This window comes from Acomys minous, assembly GCF_964271855.1.
Source record: "Acomys minous genome assembly, chromosome: 3".
NCBI classification, from domain to species: Eukaryota; Metazoa; Chordata; class Mammalia; order Rodentia; family Muridae; genus Acomys; species Acomys minous.
The window spans coordinates 9,435,590-9,454,095 of record NC_140485.1 but is presented as its reverse complement, the minus strand read 5'-3'; the positions used below and the strand labels follow the sequence as shown (position 1 = coordinate 9,454,095).

The 18,506-nt window shown below is 38.1% G+C and overlaps 1 protein-coding gene across 1 annotated transcript in view; it reads right to left on the bottom strand.

Annotated features, from left to right (window-relative positions):
• Positions 1-18,506, bottom strand: part of ESF1 (ESF1 nucleolar pre-rRNA processing protein homolog) — a 58,194-nt gene that overhangs the window by 16,574 nt on the left and 23,114 nt on the right. Inside the window, exons 9-10 of the mRNA XM_084774556.1 lie at positions 16,744-16,905; positions 3,077-3,198 (exon numbers count right to left, since the gene is read on the bottom strand). Of these exons, the coding sequence (XP_084630682.1) occupies positions 3,077-3,198; positions 16,744-16,905 (284 nt within the window). The remainder of the gene's footprint in view (positions 1-3,076; positions 3,199-16,743; positions 16,906-18,506) is intronic.

The following is an 18,506-nucleotide window of genomic DNA, read 5'->3' as shown; positions in this document are numbered from 1 at the left end:
ATGACTTAATGATGCAACTGAAAAATTTGGAAAAACAATAACAAATCCAGTAGATGGTAAGACATAATAAAAATTAGAACAGAAACCAGTGAAAGCAAAACAAAGAAAACAACACAAGAATCAACAAATCTAAGAGCTGGTTCTATGAGGGGATAAACAAGGTTGACAGACCCTTGGTCTAACTGATCAAGAGAATGTAAGAGAGGACCTAAATTAATGAAATAAAAAATAAACAGGACAATATTACAATACACACAAAAGAAATCAGAACAATTATAAGGGAAAAATTAAAAAACCCATATGCCATTAAGTTGGAAAATCTAAAAGAAATGGATGAATTTCTAGAGTCATCTAAACTATGAAAGTTACACCAATCTAAACAGACTCATAACAAATGAATTGAAAAACTAATAAGAGTTCTGTTAAAAAAAAAAAGCTCAGGTCCAAATAAATTCACATTTTCAAAGATCTAAGCCAATCTTCTGAAATTTTTGAAGAATAATAGAAACAGAAGTACTCCCAAACTCCCACTCCCAAACTCCCACTACAATGCATGCCAATATCACTCTAATCCCAACGCCAGGTAAAGACAGCAGAAAAAGAAATCTACAGGCCAATATCTGTGATAAACAAAGGTTAAAAAAAATCCTTAATAAAATACTTGAGAGCTGAAGATGGACATATATCAAAAAGATTACTCACCATGACCAAGTTAGCTTTATCCTAGAGATGAAAGAACGGTGCAACATATGCAAGCCAGTATATGTAACAAATCACATAGACTTAAAAGAAAACTTACACAATCAGTAGATGCAGAAAAAGCCTTGATAAAAATCCAACATGCCATCATAGCAAAAATCCAAGATAGAGTAGTACTGGAGGGAATATGCCTCAGCATAATAAAAGCTATATATGTTAAACTCACAGCCAACACCATCCTAAATGGAGAAAAGTTTGAAGAAATTCCACTGAAATAAGGAACAAGACAGGGGTGTTTACTATCCCTGTGCTTGATGCACTAGCTGGAGTAATAATAGCAAGAGAAGGAAATTAAAGAGATAAAAATAAGAAAAGGAGAAACAAAATATTCCTACTTGTAGATGGTATAATATAAAGAGATCCCCATCCCCAAAATTCTACCGGAAAACATCTAGAAATCATTAAAAAAAAAAAAATCATGAAAAGTGGCAGGAACCAGGATCAACTTACATAACTCAACTGTCTTCTATACACCACCACCAAACGCAGAGAAAGAGATCATAACACTTCTGCTCACGACTGGGGCAGCTAGAAGAGAATATAGGCAGCATCCTACATGACAGGGATGTGGGGCAGGACTTCCTCAACAGGACATTTGCTTAGGAATTAAAGTCAACAACTGACAAGTAGGACTTCATAAAGCTAAAAAGCTTCTGCACAGCTAAAGAAATAAACAAATGAGTCAAGAGGAAGCCTACAGAACGGAAGAGAATCTTTGCCAGCTATCTATCTGACAGATGATTTGCATTCAGAATAGTCAAAAAGAAATAAAAGTGGCTAAGAAATCTGAAAACAAAACAAAACAAAGCAAAACAAACAAACAAACCCCCAAAACCAACCAACCAACCAAATAAACAACAAAACAAAACCCACAACATATCACCCTTAGCAATTAGGGAAATGCAAATTAAAGTAACTGACTTTTAATCTTCTACCCACTGATAGGATCAACAAAATAATCAACAATAGATTCTGGAGAGAGGATGTGGAGAAAAGTGGACCCTTTAAGAGGACTCGCCATCCTACTCCACAGATGGTATCCATGTTCACTGCTGCGCTACTCACAACAGCTAGGAAGTGGAAGCAATCTAAATGTCTTTTAACTGATGAATGAGTAAGAATTTGGTGACATATATACACGATGGAATACTCTTCAGCTGTAAAGAAAAATAAAATCACGAACTTCACAGATAAATAGATGGAACTAAAAAATAGGACATTGAGTGAGGTAAGTGGGAGACTCTGTCTTCTAGATATGACAGGGAAACTACACTCATTCGATCTCAACAATATGGTGCGGGAACAATGACACAGCACTATGCTGACACTTCAGAATAGAAGGGTGAAATCCCACAGGGCACAGTGCAGAGATGAAGAGCTACAGGACATTCAACATTTCTCACAGAGGAAGAACTAGTCTTCCCTAGAGATGAACACCCCAAATGGTTATGGAACATCATGTGGTCTGCTCTAAAAACATAAATATGTAAGAACAATAATGAATAAGAGGTCATGAATTTGAATGGGATGACATGAAGGGAAAAGAGGAGGGGAAAATCATAACTATATTTTAACTAAATTAAAAAAAAAAAGCTGAAGCAAGTTGTGGTGGCACATGCCTATAATCCCAGCACTCAGGAGGCAGAGGTGGGCGGATAGCTGTTAAATTCAAGGCCAGCCTGGTCTACAAAGTGAGTCCAAGATAGCCAAGGCTACACAGTGAAACCTTGTCTCGAAAAACAACAGCAGCAGCAGCAACAACAACAACAACAACAACAACAACAACAACAACAAACCCAGCCTGGTCTACAAAGAGAGTTCTAGGACAGCCAGGGTTATATAGAGAAACCCTGTCTCGAATAAACAACAATAACCAGAAAAAAGAAAAAAGCAGAAGTACAAGGGAAAGCCCAAAGCTTACAGAATGCTGTTTAAAGTCTCAGAGTGACTATTTTACTGACTCCATACTGACTCACCTCGAAAATCTTGCCAGAAATTGCTAGTTTAATCACTTGTGGAATTATTTTATTAATAGCATCTAACTGGCTAAGTTTTGAAGTAAAAAGAGGTTGCATATCAAGGATATAGGGCTTTTATCCTAGTTTCCCACTTCATTACAATAGAAGTCCAACAATTATTTCATGGTAGACGAGTGTGTTGGTTCAAACCCACTGGCCTACCCCTGGGGAGAGCGTTGTGGACCACATGGCTGAGGTTCTGTCACAGAGACAAGGCACTTTGAGATAACAGTGGGTGCGAAGCACCTTCGAATATCAAGCTGGTATTCAGGAAACACCTGGTCAGTTAGCACGGATACCTTCTGTTTCTTTTTCAATTTTTTCTTCTCTTTCTTTTTCTCTAAAAATTGTTCCCAAGGGGTCAGCTTATCCTTCCCCTCCAACTTATTTTTGACCATCTCTTCTGCACTCTCCTTAAGACCTAGAAAAGAAACAAAATCCAAATAGTTTAGTTTAAAATGGTGTATCTCCGATCAGTTGAAAGCTTAAAAATACAAAAGAGAACAAACATAATTTACGCAAATAGGTATACACTGAGTATCTGTAATGTCCCAAGACCACAAAACGACAGGTAACTAACCTTGACAAATCCTACTTCCAATGAAAGAAAGAGTGGTGTGTGTGTGTGTGTGTGGGGGGGGGCTAACAGCCAAAGGAAATAAAAACAAATGAACAAATAGAGCAATTTGATACATCATGACTAATAAAACCCATTATTAGACATGGTGGCTATACCTATAATCCCAGTGCTTCAAGGTTAAGGAAGATTGTTGAGTCTAAGTCCAAACGAAGTATACAACAGAAAAAATGTCTCAAAGCAAGTGAACAAAATTAAAAAAACAAAACAAAACAAAACAAAACAAAACAAAAAAAAAAAAAAAAAGGAAAAAGAAACCTGAACATTTACTTAGATCTAACCTTCCCCTCTCTGAACTTGTTTTGAGCCTCTAACTCTTGCTTCTCCGCCTTTTGGTGAAGACTGACTAAAGAAAACTTCTAGAGCAAGATCTCAGGCTGCAACTACTAACTAATAAGCAAAATCACCTCTAGTTTTTCCTGTCATCCAAATGAAAGCCTGTGTTCCCAGGGCACTGCAAGTGACGCAAACTGAAGGAGTCCACGCGTCACTGCTCGAGCATTCTGCAGGGCTGGGGAGGCTACTTAGCTCAGTTCTTCCAGTGCTGTCGGTTTCATGGTTCATCTCTAAAGCTCTTGCTCTTATATTCTGCTCTTGCCTCATATATCCTTTAGTGTTATTACATTAGCACTTTAAAAAGGCTGTTAAAGGCTAGGCCCACAACCAAAAAAAAAAAAAAGCATTTGGCAGCCCAGTGAAGCACGCCTGTAATTCCAGCACTCAGGGAGGCAGAGGCAGGTGGATCTCTGCAAGCATGGCCAGCCTGGTCTACAATGTGAGTCCAGGACAGCTGAGGCTACACAGAGAAACACTGTCTCGAAAAGCCAAAAAAAATATCTGGCAATAAGACAGCATCATTTCCAGGGCTGTTTTTGCATTTACAGCAGTTTAAATGTATTTCAGAAGATGAACTAGATCGGCCACGCCTTTACTAAGATGACCATATTGAATCATTCCATTCGTTGTTACATTTTATTTTGTTTATATGGAGACAGGGTCACAGACTAGGCTGGTCCCCAACTTACTATGTAAGTCAAACAAGCCTTGAACTTGTGGTGATCCTCCTGACAGACTGGATTACAAGTGTGTGCCACCATGCCTAGCCATTTGCTATTTTTAAGAGATGGATTTTATGACACATAAATATTTAAAGCTCCACCTCCAACCATGTCCTCCAAAATTTCTAACAAAAATAGATGAATAAATAAATACCATTATCTTCAAAGATGACATCGAAGTAGTCACGTATTCTTTACTGTGGTAGTAGTGAGGACTTGGCCAGCTTTAGGCTCTACCCACTCCTCCACTTAGTCACTCAATTTTACTTTTGGTCTCAGTATGCAAAAAAAATCTGGTAGAGATTAGATGTATGCAAGTCCTCTCTCCCAAATGCACTTTCCCCCTCTTTGAACTTCAAAATACTTGGTAGATGTCCACATCTATAGAACTACTAGAACAGTGCTCTCTAGGCTAGTTTGACACAGGTGAACTCTCAGGTCCATTTCTTGGCTGCCAGGCAAAGACTCAACATTTCTAGGCCCTAGACAAGTACTTAATTAAGTTACACGTACTCCCAAGTTGTTTTTTATGACATACTGAGGGTAGGAGCTCTGACGTCAAACCAGAAATACAATCATTAATTAAAAAATGTATCTGGGGTTGGAGAGATGGCTCAGCAGGTAAGAAATCTGGTTGCTCTTTCATAGGACTCAGGTCCGATTCTCAGCACTCATATGGTAGCTAAAAACTACCTGTGACTCCAGTCCCAGGGGACCCAATGCCCTCCTCTGCTCTCCTTAGGCACCAGGCATGGAATGAATGCATAAATATACAAGCAGACAAAACACTCATACACATGAAGTAAAAATAAAATAAATCTTTAAGACACATTCTTTATGAGAAAGCAGTTCATATTACTAAACAGTTTTTAGGAGAAATATACAGATCCTCAAATAAAACAGTAATATACCTAGGGAACACAAGGTGAGATCCTCAGATAGAAGAAGGCAGTAAGTTCTGATAAAACAAGTTGATTTCATTTAACAAGATGGCATAACACATGCAGGTCAGCATAGAATCAGTCTAATCTCAAAATCAAAGACATACTATTATTAGATGATAATTAAATCTTTAAAGATATTTTATATTTATTTTTGTGAGACAAAGTTTGGCCTGGAAATCATGATGTGAACTCATAAAGATCCACCTACCTCTGCCTCCCAAGAGTTGGAAATAAAGGCAAGTGCCACCATGATCAGCTATTTTTTTTTTAAGGTTTGTTTTGTTGTTGTTGTTGGGTTTGTTTTTGTTTGTTTTTTGAGACAGGGTTTCTCTGTGTAGCCTTGGCTGTCCTGGACTTGCTTTGTAGACCAGGCTAGCCTTGAACTCACAGCAATCCGCCTACCTCTGCCTCCCGAGTGCTGGTAGTAAAGGCATGCGCCACCACCACCTTCAGCTAGGTTTTTGAAAGGTGGTTATGTGATTATTTGCATCATGTAAGTGAGGTGTCATTTTGTCTGGCACTTTAAAACATGCTTTATATTAATAACATATAAATAAAAAATAACAATACATTTATCATTTTATTATACAGTTCTACTTTCTAACTTTCACCTGCATATGCCAGTTCTGTAGACTAAAAACAGCATAGTCACATTTTTCACATTCCATCATATTTAGCATAGTCTCCAACACACAGTAAGTACTTAATAAACACGTCTGTCTCGATCTGTTTTGAGGGAAGGATTCTTATTTCCTGCCAAGTGCTTGATCTTTGATATTTACAACATATTATTTCCAACAGAAAATGAATCAAAATGTTAAGGTCTCAACAGCTTCTGTCTAGAGACAGGAGTGAGTGGTTTTGTGGACCACTAGTTCTAGAATAATTCATGCAAGATTATCCTTGGAAAATAACATTTATCTGGAACTCAGTTTGTTTCTCACAACAAAGAAACAATATCTTAAGTTCAAGTCGGCTTGTAGTTTTCTTTCCCTTTCTTTTTTTTTGTGTGTGGGGGCCTGGCTCTCACTTAATACACCAAAATAGAAGAATGACAAACATATTGCAATGAATTAACACACCACCACGATAACTTAAAAACGCTTTGTTCTCATTGTCACCATGAGGTCATTTCAATCTCTTGCCACACGATCACAGTTGTTTATGTTCTTAGTTCTTAAAATTATGCCCATCCCAGAAGTCTCTTGGCAAACGCACAAGAACATTCTTCGGAGTCAGTTTAGCCTCATTTAAGAGAAGCCATGATGTGATTTGAAAAACATTATAACTGCTTTTAGTTTTGTACAAATTTGTTATTAAAAAAAAATCCAACTTTAAGCATTTGTTCATAGACTTCTAAATTAAAGATATCAATAATCCCACAAATAAGGGAAAAGCCCCTTCTAAAGCTAACCACAACTGTAGATAATTCAATATAACAATAATAATTTAATAAGCACAATCTATTCAGAACTATTTTGGCAGTTTCTATGCATATAAAAAGACTCATAAATATTCTTACAAAATCTTCAAGACGACTATACATTCCTCCTGACCTTATCCACATGAAATATTTGAAGCATCTTCAAAGAATAGATACAATGATTTAAAACAACTCAAGTAGGCACTATTACAGGCTTTGTTTATAAAAACAAAATGCATGTTTTAAGAGTTCTCATATAGGTCAAAACTGGCACTTTTTACTTCAATATGGGCTTATGACTCATTGGGAATCTTTATGAACACTTACATATCAATCTTGTAAAAATTTTTTTGGTGTTATATATTAGACTATGTAGCACTCAATTCCAAAAGCTTTAAAATGTTACTAACCACCATCACGAACACCAAACTCCAAATGTGGAACTCATTCTGGGTACCGGCTTTAGCTTTATAGAGGAAAACCACCAGCCATGTCCCGAGGAACCCTGCCATCAAGGCACCTCTTCCAACTAACATATTACTCCTGAAGGTGTGAGGACAAGGAGGGACACATTTACTTATATAATAGGGGCCCCGATTAATAGCAATGAGAGTCCTGGCATCCAGCACACATCTTATAAAAGTCTATAGATCGAGAAAGTGAAAGGAAAGTGGTTCAAATCTGTCCCACCCACTGACTAGGAACAACAACACATGGAACTGAAGTAAAGGAAAAACTAGTTTCAGAAACAACAGCACATGGCTAAAGCTGTCAATCAGCCAGAGCCAACAAATGTTCTCTGCTTGTACTCAATACTGTTAGAATCCTGTTACATCTATTATGTGAAAACAGAGCTAAAATGAGGATAGTAAGGATCAGTCTAAGAAAGATGCTTAGACTGGGAATTAACTTCTATTGACATAAATGTGTATCTCCGCAAACATCTAAAAATTATCCATGGAAGGTATGCCCAAAGTACTCAATGGATAGACGATACTTTTTGCTGCTATCACCTAAAGTTATTTCACTGGCAGAAAAGGCTTTACATTTCTCTAGGACTTACGTTATCTTCCTCTTTTTCTAAGTCCCCTTTCCGTCTCCCTTAAAGCGATGGCTTCCACTTCCAGGGTGTTAACTTTACCCTGTCCCCTACGCCTCCTTCTTACAACACTGACTTCAAATACACGACATGTGGGCTTCATTACAGAACTATTGTGTCTCATGTTTGTCTCAAGCGTATTTGTGTGTTTTTCTTGCCTTTCAAGCAGGTTTGTCATCACAGCAACACCAAGCTGTCCTCATATTAGCAGACTAACTTCTGGCCAAGTCTGGGAAGGCCATTCTGCTAACTTACTAATGGCAAAGACTGAGAAATTATTTGTTCTATTGCTATTTTTATGCACTTACAGGCAAGGTAGAAAATGAATGAAATTTTTACATGAGTGGCAAAGATATAAGGAAACAAAGACAACTCCAGAGTCAAGTCTCAACAAGGAAGTGTGAATAGAATACTGGAGTAGTTCAGAAGCAGGGCGTTTTCCTTGGGGATACACGCTAAGCTCATGTGGTCTAATATGGACTTTGGGTTGTTATGGGCTGCCAGCCAAGGAGCTGGGGGACTAAGTTTGGAGTCTGATCATGGTGGGAGGTCCCAGGATCCTTAAATGTGCCCCCAGTAGATGATGACCCTCCCCCTACAGTTCAGGGGGAGTACATGGAGAGCAGTGGGAGTAAAAATACATTTCTCCTCAGAGACTTTGTAACCACAAGCCCACAAACCCATAGACTTGTGGCTAGAATTCATACTACTTGTGTGGTCCCAAATACAGTAACTCAAAAATTAGATAGGTCTTGGATTAGAAACGCCCCCAGGCCCCTGACAAACACTGTCTGTGAGAAGGTCCTCTGCTCCAGGGTCCCTGTAAGAAAAGGAAGAGACAAGACAAGAGGGTCTCAATGAAAACCTGATAAACTAGAGTAAGGAGAAACAAACCCAGCAAGGCAGAATCATGGACTAGGAAATTGAGATACAAATATAAAATCAGCACTTAAAAAGGCAAAAGAGGAAATTAAGAGATTAGACTATCAGAAGGATGAGACAAGTTTGGAGGAAAAAAAAAAAGCAACTCTGGAGATAAAAATATCAAGTAACTACCAAGAAGAGACTTGCTACCCTATGAGCATATAAAGAGGGAGGAGGTCCCCCTCAGTCACAGTCATAGGGGAGGGGAGAAAGGGGGAAATGGGAGGGAGGGAGGAATGGGAGGATACAAGGGATGGGATAACCAATGAGATGTAATATGAATAAATTAATAAAATATATTAAAAAAAAGAGTCACAGGGGATCAGGGAGACGGTGCCATCTCAACAACAACAACAACAACAACAACAACAACAACAACAACAATCAAGTAAGTGTCCAAGTTAAAACAAATATATTAGAAAGTTTTGTTTGTTTGTTTGTCTGTTTGTTTTTTGAGACAGAGTTTCTCTGTGTAGCCTTGGCTGTCCTGAACACATTTTGTAAACTAGGCTAACCAAGAACTCACACTGATCCTCCTGCCTCTGCCTTCCAAGTGCTGAGATTAAAGGCATGTGCCACCACGCCTGGCTCCTAGAGAAAGAATTAATGAAACAAAAGCAAAACTGAAGAAATTACCCAGCAAACTGTGCAGATTAGAAGGCACGGAAGTTAAGAGTTAATCAAACACATCAAACACAAATTTCTAGAAGAGAAGTTGGAAAAGGTGAAGAAAACCTAGGACTTTAAGAGGAGAATGGTAGAAGAATGTTCAGCTGATGAAAAATACTCTTCAGGACTACAGTACTCAATTATTTCCAAGTAAGAATTAAAATTAAGCAAGACAACCACATCATTTATACCGCACTAAAGTCTAATTTGGCATAGATAGTAAACACACCTTAAAAGCCAGGAACCCGATACAGCACATTCTGAATTGGCTTCCTAACATACATTGACAGTAAATTTTATTCTTCTAGGAAAGAGGTTATGATGGAGACTGACTCCTCAATCTAACCTGCAATATGCACAGCATCACTAGCACAGCCTGATCTAAGAACAGTTCCCTCAGAAGCAGTACCTTTCCTTTTATCACTATTCATTTTTGTTACCACAAAAGCACCAAGATACATAAAATAAAAATCCCAACAACAGCAGCAACAACAAAAACGTAACTCAACTAGAGAGAAATCAATCCTGATATTAGAAACCAGGCGACTCTCCAGGGATAGTGAACTCATGTATTCTTGAGGAGAACCTACAACCAACTACTTTACTAAGCCAGCAGAATCCCTGACTACATTCTGAATCTTCCATTATACCCATAGATAAGTGTAGTCCTCACCCATATAAAGGAAACCTCTTGCTGTAACAAATGGAGGCCATCACAGGAAACTACAGCCGATCAAAATGCAATAGCAGAGCCTGTCCCAAGGATGCATCTGCAATGCCACTCCTGCACTGAAGGCTCAGGCATTATTGTGGAAGAGGGGGAGGAAAGGCTGTAAGAGGTAGAGGAACTGGGAATTTACCGTGACACTGTTTCTTAGGAATGTCAGAAGCTACATCCCGAAAGCCTCACCAACTTGACAGCCTAAACAAGTACAACACCAAAGCTCAGGAGGCCTCAACCGCCACAGAGAAATTGGAGGCAACTAAGGAACACTGAGAACAGTTTTCCCCATGGAAGAGCACAGCAATTGGTTAAATAATACTAAATGGTCAGCCCTGAAAACATATGTACAAGTAACATACAGAACGAACAGGCTGTTTTTCTATATTTAAGGATTATTATAGGAGCCCCTCAGTGGTGGTGCACACCTTTAATCCCAGTACTCCGGAGGCAGAGGCAGGCAGATCTCTGTGAGTTCGAGGCCAGCCTGGTCTACAAAAGAAGTCTGGGACAGCCAGGATACCCTGTACTGAAAAACGGGGGACTGGAGGAAGGAGAAGAATCCCCCCACTCTGTCTCTGTCTCTTATATAACAACAATTACTAAAAAACAGAGGCCATGATTTTGAAAGAGAACCAGGACGGGTATACGGGAGGGTTTGAAAATAAGAAAGAGAAGGGGAAAGTTATGTAATTGTATTAGCGTCTAAAGAAATTAAAACTCTTAAAAAACAAAACAAAACTCTTCCGATTCCAGATCTTATAAACACTAGAAAAATGTAAACGAAATATACACCAAATGTAAGATAATCAGCATGAAAAGTATCCTCTGTTTTCACTTTAATATTATCAATAAAGAAAATAGTCTTTTCAATAATCTAGGAAACTGAGAAATTGACTAGCAACTCTACAGAGAAAATGTGTTAGAAACTGCTTCACATTATAGATTGTTTAATGTGTGTGTGTGCGTGTGTGAGTGTGCATCATATCTGGGCAGGAGCCGCTGAGGCTAGAAAGACGGCGTCAGATCCACACGGCGTGAAGTTAGGCCCTGTGAGCCACAGCGTGGCGCTGGGACCCAGGCCCTCTGCCAGAGCAGCCAATGCTCTCAACTGCTGAGGCGTCACTCTAGCTCCTGCTTTTCGTTTTTATCACGCAGTTCCCAAACAATTCAAATGCTATTTCCTGAGAGGGTGAAGTTTCAGTTTATGACTTTACAAAGCTTTTACAGCCAATCTGTGAACTGGATGGTTAAGTTTTAAAAGTCTAATCACCTAATAGCTACGTGACTCTGTAGTTACCATATAAACTCTCTTTTCTCTCACCAAACTAGAAGGAAAATTGCAAATTATTTTAGTTCATTTTTTTTTTTTTCAAGACAGGGTCTCTCTGTGTAGCCTTGGCTGTCCTGGACTCGCTTTGTAGACCAGGCTGGCCTTGAACTCACAGGGATTCGCCTGCCTCTGCCTCCCGAGTGCTGGGATTAAAGGCGTGCACCACCACGCCCGGCTATTATTTTAGTTCATTTTTAAACTCATGCTTTCCATTTGATGTTCTCCTTTCAACTCAACTCTTGTTTCTTTTTCAGCCCAAGGCTACTTGTTTTTAGTATGGCAGTTGGAGAGGCTTTTTTTTTTTTTTTTTTTTTTTTTAAAGATTTGTGGTTCTGAGGAAAAACTTGGGAATTCATTCAAGCTATACAAGGACTCGGCCACTGAGCTACATCCCATGCTGTAACCACCGTCCCTCAATGATACCATGGGCTTAACCCAGGGTTCCACTAGACAACTGCTTTATCAATGAGTTATATCCCTGGCCTTCAACTCAAAATTTAAAACATCTGACTTTTTAAAAAAGTTTTAAACAAAACATTTTGTGAATATATTTCAAATAATGAATACACTGGCAATAAATGGAAATAGAGATATAGCCAAAAATAAATAGGGAACAGGTTTTAAGATGTCAGAAAATTAAATGTTTGGATCAAAGCTAACAAAATGAATGCACAACTGATTCAAAACATTGTTTCTGAATAAACAATGAATAATTAATAGCCATATATGTTGTCCCTGATGTATGTATAAACTTCCTCATAGAAGACAGCAAAAGAACAGAGACCAAAGAAAGACGGGGAGCAGGAACACAAAGACAAGACTCTAGAATAAAACAGAATAAGAAACTTTGAGAAGTGGAGGCAGTAGCCAGGCAGTGGTGATGCACACCTTTAATCCCAGCGTTCGGGAGGCTGAGGCAGGTTAATCTCTGGGTTCGAGGCCAGCCTGGCCTACAGAGTGACCTGGTCTACAGGCACACAGAGAACCCTCTTGAAAACCAAGCCAAACCAAAAAGCAAAATGACAAAAAACAACCAACCAACCAACTCTCCAAAAAGCATCCCCAAAACAAAACAAAGAAAGAAAAGTGGAGGCCAGACAAAGTGGAGAAAAAGAGTTGTATCCCTGCCCAAGGCAGGAAGAAAGGGGAACGAGTACTGCTGGGTAAGACAGCATGAGGCACATTCACTAATCAGATAATTAGATAATGCTAATTATACGCATCTCTACTTCTAGAGAGTCAGACAAAAACTTTACACAGCATCCAATAGAATATGCTACTTTACAAAAACAAAACTAAGAAATTATAAATTTTTCAAGAGTCTTCTAATTGTTTCTACATCGCCTAATTAAAAAGGCTGAATCACTACATTTCCATAGGAATGTAGTCCTTTGCCTTAGTCAAGCCCAGGGACACTGGGTTTCAAGGAGTGGCGTCTGTTCCCTATTTCCCTCGGACTTTATACTTTAGGGATTAATGCCACATGCAATTATACTCTATGTAAAAGGGCAGAAGTTTAAATAGCATGAAGTAAAGTTTCCTTCAAATAATAAAGCACAGCACACTCAAATAAGAATTAATGAGTAAGATTACTTATTTTTCAGAAGAGTTTAATATTTGAGATTGAAGCCCCAGAAGAAACAATAAATAATACATTCTGTACCAGTCTTTTCCGGTTCACTTAAGTATAAGACACAGAAGCCCACAGGTTCATAGTTACTGAAAACCTCTATTTCTTAAGATAAATCTACGAAAATACACATGACATGAAATGTACCTTCATGGGCTGGAGAGATGGCTCAGAGGTTAAGAGCACTGGCTGCCCTTCCAAAGGTCCTGAGTTCAATTCCCAGCAACCACATGGTGGCTCATAACCATTTATACATGAGATCTGGTGCCCTCTTCAGCACTGTATACATAATAAATAAATAAATCTTAAAAGAAAAAAAAGAAATGTACCTTCACAAATGTCTCAAAACATTGAAGTCCTACTCTTCAAATTTGTAAACCCATACACCACATATAATATGTAAAGAGATCCCTTTGGTCATTACACTCACATATGCATGTATACAACAGGTGTTTACAGTAAAAACACCCTATCAGAAAGAAGCCTTTAAAAATTCAGGTTGGGCTGGCAAGATAGCTCAGTAGATAATGTACTTGTCTTCACACATGACAATTTGAGTTTGATGCTAAGAATCTTCATGTTGGAAAGAGGAAAAATGATACCTGCAAGTTGTTCTGTGACCTTCAAACACCACCTACCTTCATATAGGTGTGTACACACACACACACACACACACACACACACACACACACACACTGAGAAAGAGAGGGGGGGAGGGAGGGAGAGAGGGAGAGATTGAATATTTATACATGTGTCTGTATAGAGCTTTTAAAATGTTTTGAATTGATGTATTCAGTTCTAAGAAAATCAATTCCCTCTGTTCAGTAAAATGTGAAATAGTGGTAATTCCCTTGCATTGGCACTCTTACTGAACATTGAAGGAAGTGTATATAAATTGATGTATCATTTTGGAAAAGAAATCTGACAGCAACCTCAAGACACAGAAAGTGCCCATGCCCCTTCCTGGTACTTTTATTTTGGGGAAGCTACTATATGAAAAACAGCTCAAGTTAGGAGAAAAGATAAAATAGATTATGTATAACATCTTAAACCAGTAGTTAAGATCCTTTCACCTTTATGTTACAATTCATAACAGCAGCAAAATCCCAGCTATAAAGTAGCAATGAGATAATTTTATAGTTGGAGGTCACCCCAACATGAGGGACTGTACTAAAGGCAGCAGCGTTAGGAAGGCTGAGACAGCTGGCACCCGAGCTTTAGCTTTGATCTTTTGATAATGGCAGTTTCAGTAGCTCTGGAAGAACAACAGACTGATCTACAGCATGTGCAAAGAGGAAGTCACACGACTGACTAGTATGAGCCTGACTGCCAGCGACTGCTTCTTACTATGGCACGGATGCTCTTCACTGGTCTTCTAAAGAAGGCTGTTGTTAAAAAAAAGTTTTTAAATTAAAAGGCCCGAAAAAAAACAAGCCAGGTATTGGCTAGGGATGAAAGCAAAAAGGCCTTAGAAGAGACCAGTATTTGTGGATTTGGAAACTGTCCTGTGTCTTTTAAATGCCATAGTCTACTGCAGTGAAAGATTAGAAATATGGTTAAACATTTGACAACAGAGAAATGGTAAATGGAACGGGAACTTACGTAAGCCATAGTTGAGTAAGGGCAGTAGAATTTAAAATTTTTTTTAGCTAATATTAACATTCCATCCAGAAATGAAAAAGTCAAGATAAAAAACACACTAAGAGGTATAGCTCCTAATTCACTTCACGAGGTCTATTACTCTATTAGCAAGGCTATTTGAAGAAAACCACAGATCAAAATTTGTCACTATGACAGGGACAAAATTTGTATCTGTGGATTCTTTGTTTGTTTTTTGAGACAGGGTTTCCGTGTGTTGCCCTGGCTGTCTTGGACTCAATATTGTAGACCAGGCTGGCCTTGAACTCACAGAGATCTGCTTGCCTCTGCTTCCCAAATGCCCAGCTGTATCCATGGATTCTACACCTACCAATTTCAACAAAAACTATTAAAAAGAAATCTTGAAACTGCACCTGCCCTGAACATATATATAAAATGAAAACTGTTTACATGGTCTTTATTTAGTCATTAAGATATGATTTTAGGTATACAAGATGGTGTATCTGCAATTAACAGGTCATGTGTTGTGTATGTACAAGATATTGAAATGAATTCACCAGAACAGTAACATGTAATAGCAGTAGCCTGTAAGTATTACTACTTGAAAAAGTACATGCAGATATCTGTAACTATTGGTGTGTGTGTAAATGTGCACTGTATATGACAACTTCTGTTTATGCTAGCTTTTGTCTATCTTTAGGTCTGACATTTTAAAATTTGCATTGTACTCCACATTTTTTAAACTATAGAAAAACTGAGCTGGAACACTCAATAACATATAATTTATGTTAGTGAAACCTTATGAATGAAAAAACAATAAGGGTGACATAAGGGATCACTTGAGAACTATAGTTTTTGAAAAGAATTGCAATAACAAGAAAACACGGGTACTTAGTTTCAACTTTCAGTATTCTAATTTGAGGAATCAAACGTAGGAAAGGTCTATGCTTAAGTTTGGACAGGAATAATTTGTAGTTAATAAAAACAAGAAACTAATAAAAAATGTAAGCTGGAAAGAGGATAAAATGCTCTCCACCACTCCCCATCCCAAGGCTCAGGGAATCTATGAGTAAGAGGAGGTAGAAAGATTTTAAGAGCCAGAAGGGATGGGTAACTCCAGGAAAGGAGCATTCCGAGACGTAACAAGACTGACACACATATGAGGTCACGGAGACGGATGGAGAGTCTAAGACTGGTACAGGCTCACATCAGACAAAATCCCAGCATTGAAAGGGGAGGTGCATACAGCCCTACCCTTAGCCAAGAAGATAATTACAATCGATACCTACTGGGAAAGGGAAAGCCAGTTTTCTCTAATGGAATGATACTGGGTATGCTAGGGCAGGCCCTAGGCCCCAGAATAGCTGGCCAACACAAGACAGATGCCATGGTCTTTTGTGCATTTTATTTTTTATGTATGTGTATTTTACTTATTTTCTTTTTCCCTTTCCTTTTTGTTTTTTTTGAGACAGGGTTTCTCTGTGTAGCCTTGGCTGTCCTGGACTCACTTTGTAGACCAGGCTGGCTTGAACTATAGCAGTCCACCTGCCTCTGCCTCCCAAGTGTTGGGATTAATGGCGTGCGCCACCACACTTGGCCATTTTACTTATTTTATTTTCAATTTGTTTTTTCTTTCTTTCTTCCTTTTTTTTTTTTTGAATTGTTTTTCTTTCCTTCTTTGGAGAGAGAACATAGAGTTGAGTGGATAGTACGTAGGGAGGATCTAGGAAAGAATATGATCAAAATGTATGAGGAACATTTTTTTCTTTTAAATAGAAAAAAGAGAATAAAATGTTAGTTATGAGGTGAATTAAATACCATTTTCTTACCAGAACATTTCTGGAAAATAAAAGTTTTTTTAAAGGTATGCTTTATTATTACATCTAAATGTATTCAGAAGAAACTTGTATTTTAATATCTAATTCTCACCTGGAACCCACTTGATTTCCATTTCCATATCATTTTCTTTTCCTTTCTTTTCCTTTTCTTGGATAACCTGCAAGAGCTGTCGATATTTAGCAATTTGTTCTTCATCATCCTTCTGGTGTTTCTTTGTTTTCCCATCTTCTCCTACATTGGCTCCATCCTCACCTAATAAAACAAAGCAGCCAAATTAATCAGTCTCATTTCATACAGAGAAACAATCGCCTTCCCACTTTATTGTTGAGCTCTCGTGCTCTCTTCAGGATACAGCTAAAATGGGTGTTCAAGAAACACTGCAACCAGAGAAGACAACTTCACTTGTGACCATAAAACCAAAGACTCTGGTCCCGTACTCAGTAAGACTCAGAAGCAATGAAGTCACTGTCAGAGTACTACACAGTATTCCCTTCTATGCAAACTGCAAGAGCACTAAGGGTGCAATTCAGTCCCTTCTTTGTCCTCTGCCATCAGCACAGTGGCTTTAAAAATATTCTGTTCAATAAAAGGAGGCTGAATGCTCTGGAGTGAATCTGGCATATGGGACTAGCTTCTCAGGCCACAGAGAAGAGGCAAAGGAAGTTGTGTAGAATCTAAGTCTGAGATTATGAAGTCCTTTCCATTGGATTGTGAATAAGCACATTTACTCTTAGAGTGCTGTTCATCAATTTAATTAATTTTGCTGTGTGGAAAGACAATTAATATTTCTGAATTCTAGTTTCATAAAAATTAAAATGTGAAGAAACAGTATAAAACCATGGGCAACAAATATAGAAAAAAATAATCCATAAAGTTTGTTGTTCTATAGTTTTAATGCAAATTCTTCAAGTCACTAACATAAATTAGAAAACTGGGTTTGAATGTAAAGCCTACAAACTTATCAAATTCATTAGCCATCTCCAGTAGCAGAAAGTTTGGAAATGGTGCAGTGAAGTTCCTGTCTTTGTAGCCCATGCTCACTAAACTGTGATATGAGCATGGGGCTATAAAGTACAAAACGTCAGTGCTTTTACATCTTTAAAAAGGTGATATGTGAGGGGGAAAGTTGGTTAAGTAAATATTTAAAACTTCTTTTTCTCTCTAAATGAATAGGAAATGGTTGTGGGCATTCTTTCCATCATCCCATCACACTTTTACATTTCCACTCAGACAGCTGAAGCTCATTTTTTTGCTGTTTGTGCTTTGTGCCACAATAATAGTGTTGGATAGAATTCTGTCATGTATCCCGCAATTCAATGGACAAAACATGAGGAACACATTAACAAAATGGCAATGAATTCATTCTATTAAAAGCTTACTTCTGAAAACATAATTAGAAGCAAGCTCCTTCCAGGTTGAAATTTTAGTGGTAAGTCTCTGATGGCTTATTTTAAATAGATTTTTTTCCAGTACTAAAATTGTACTTTCTGAAGCTCTAAAATGTGGGATAAGTCATGTAGGTCTGTTTTTTAATTCAAAGGCAATATTTTATGAATGCCTTAATATTACATAATATTTTTAAAAAATAAATTCAAACAGTAAGCTTTTCTTATAAACAACAATCAGGAACACTTAGTACTCAAATATACTAGTGTAGCTATCAGAGGAACTAAATTACCGATCAAGATAAGTTAGTAATCAGTTAAAATACTGAAGAAAAAGACATGCTTTAAAAAACACATAAGTCGTATATTTCAAACTGAAAGACATTAGTCTTTAGCTTAAAGAGTTATGCTGGGAGTGGTGGCACATGCCTTTAATGCCAGTACTCGGGAGGCAGAGGCAGGCAGATC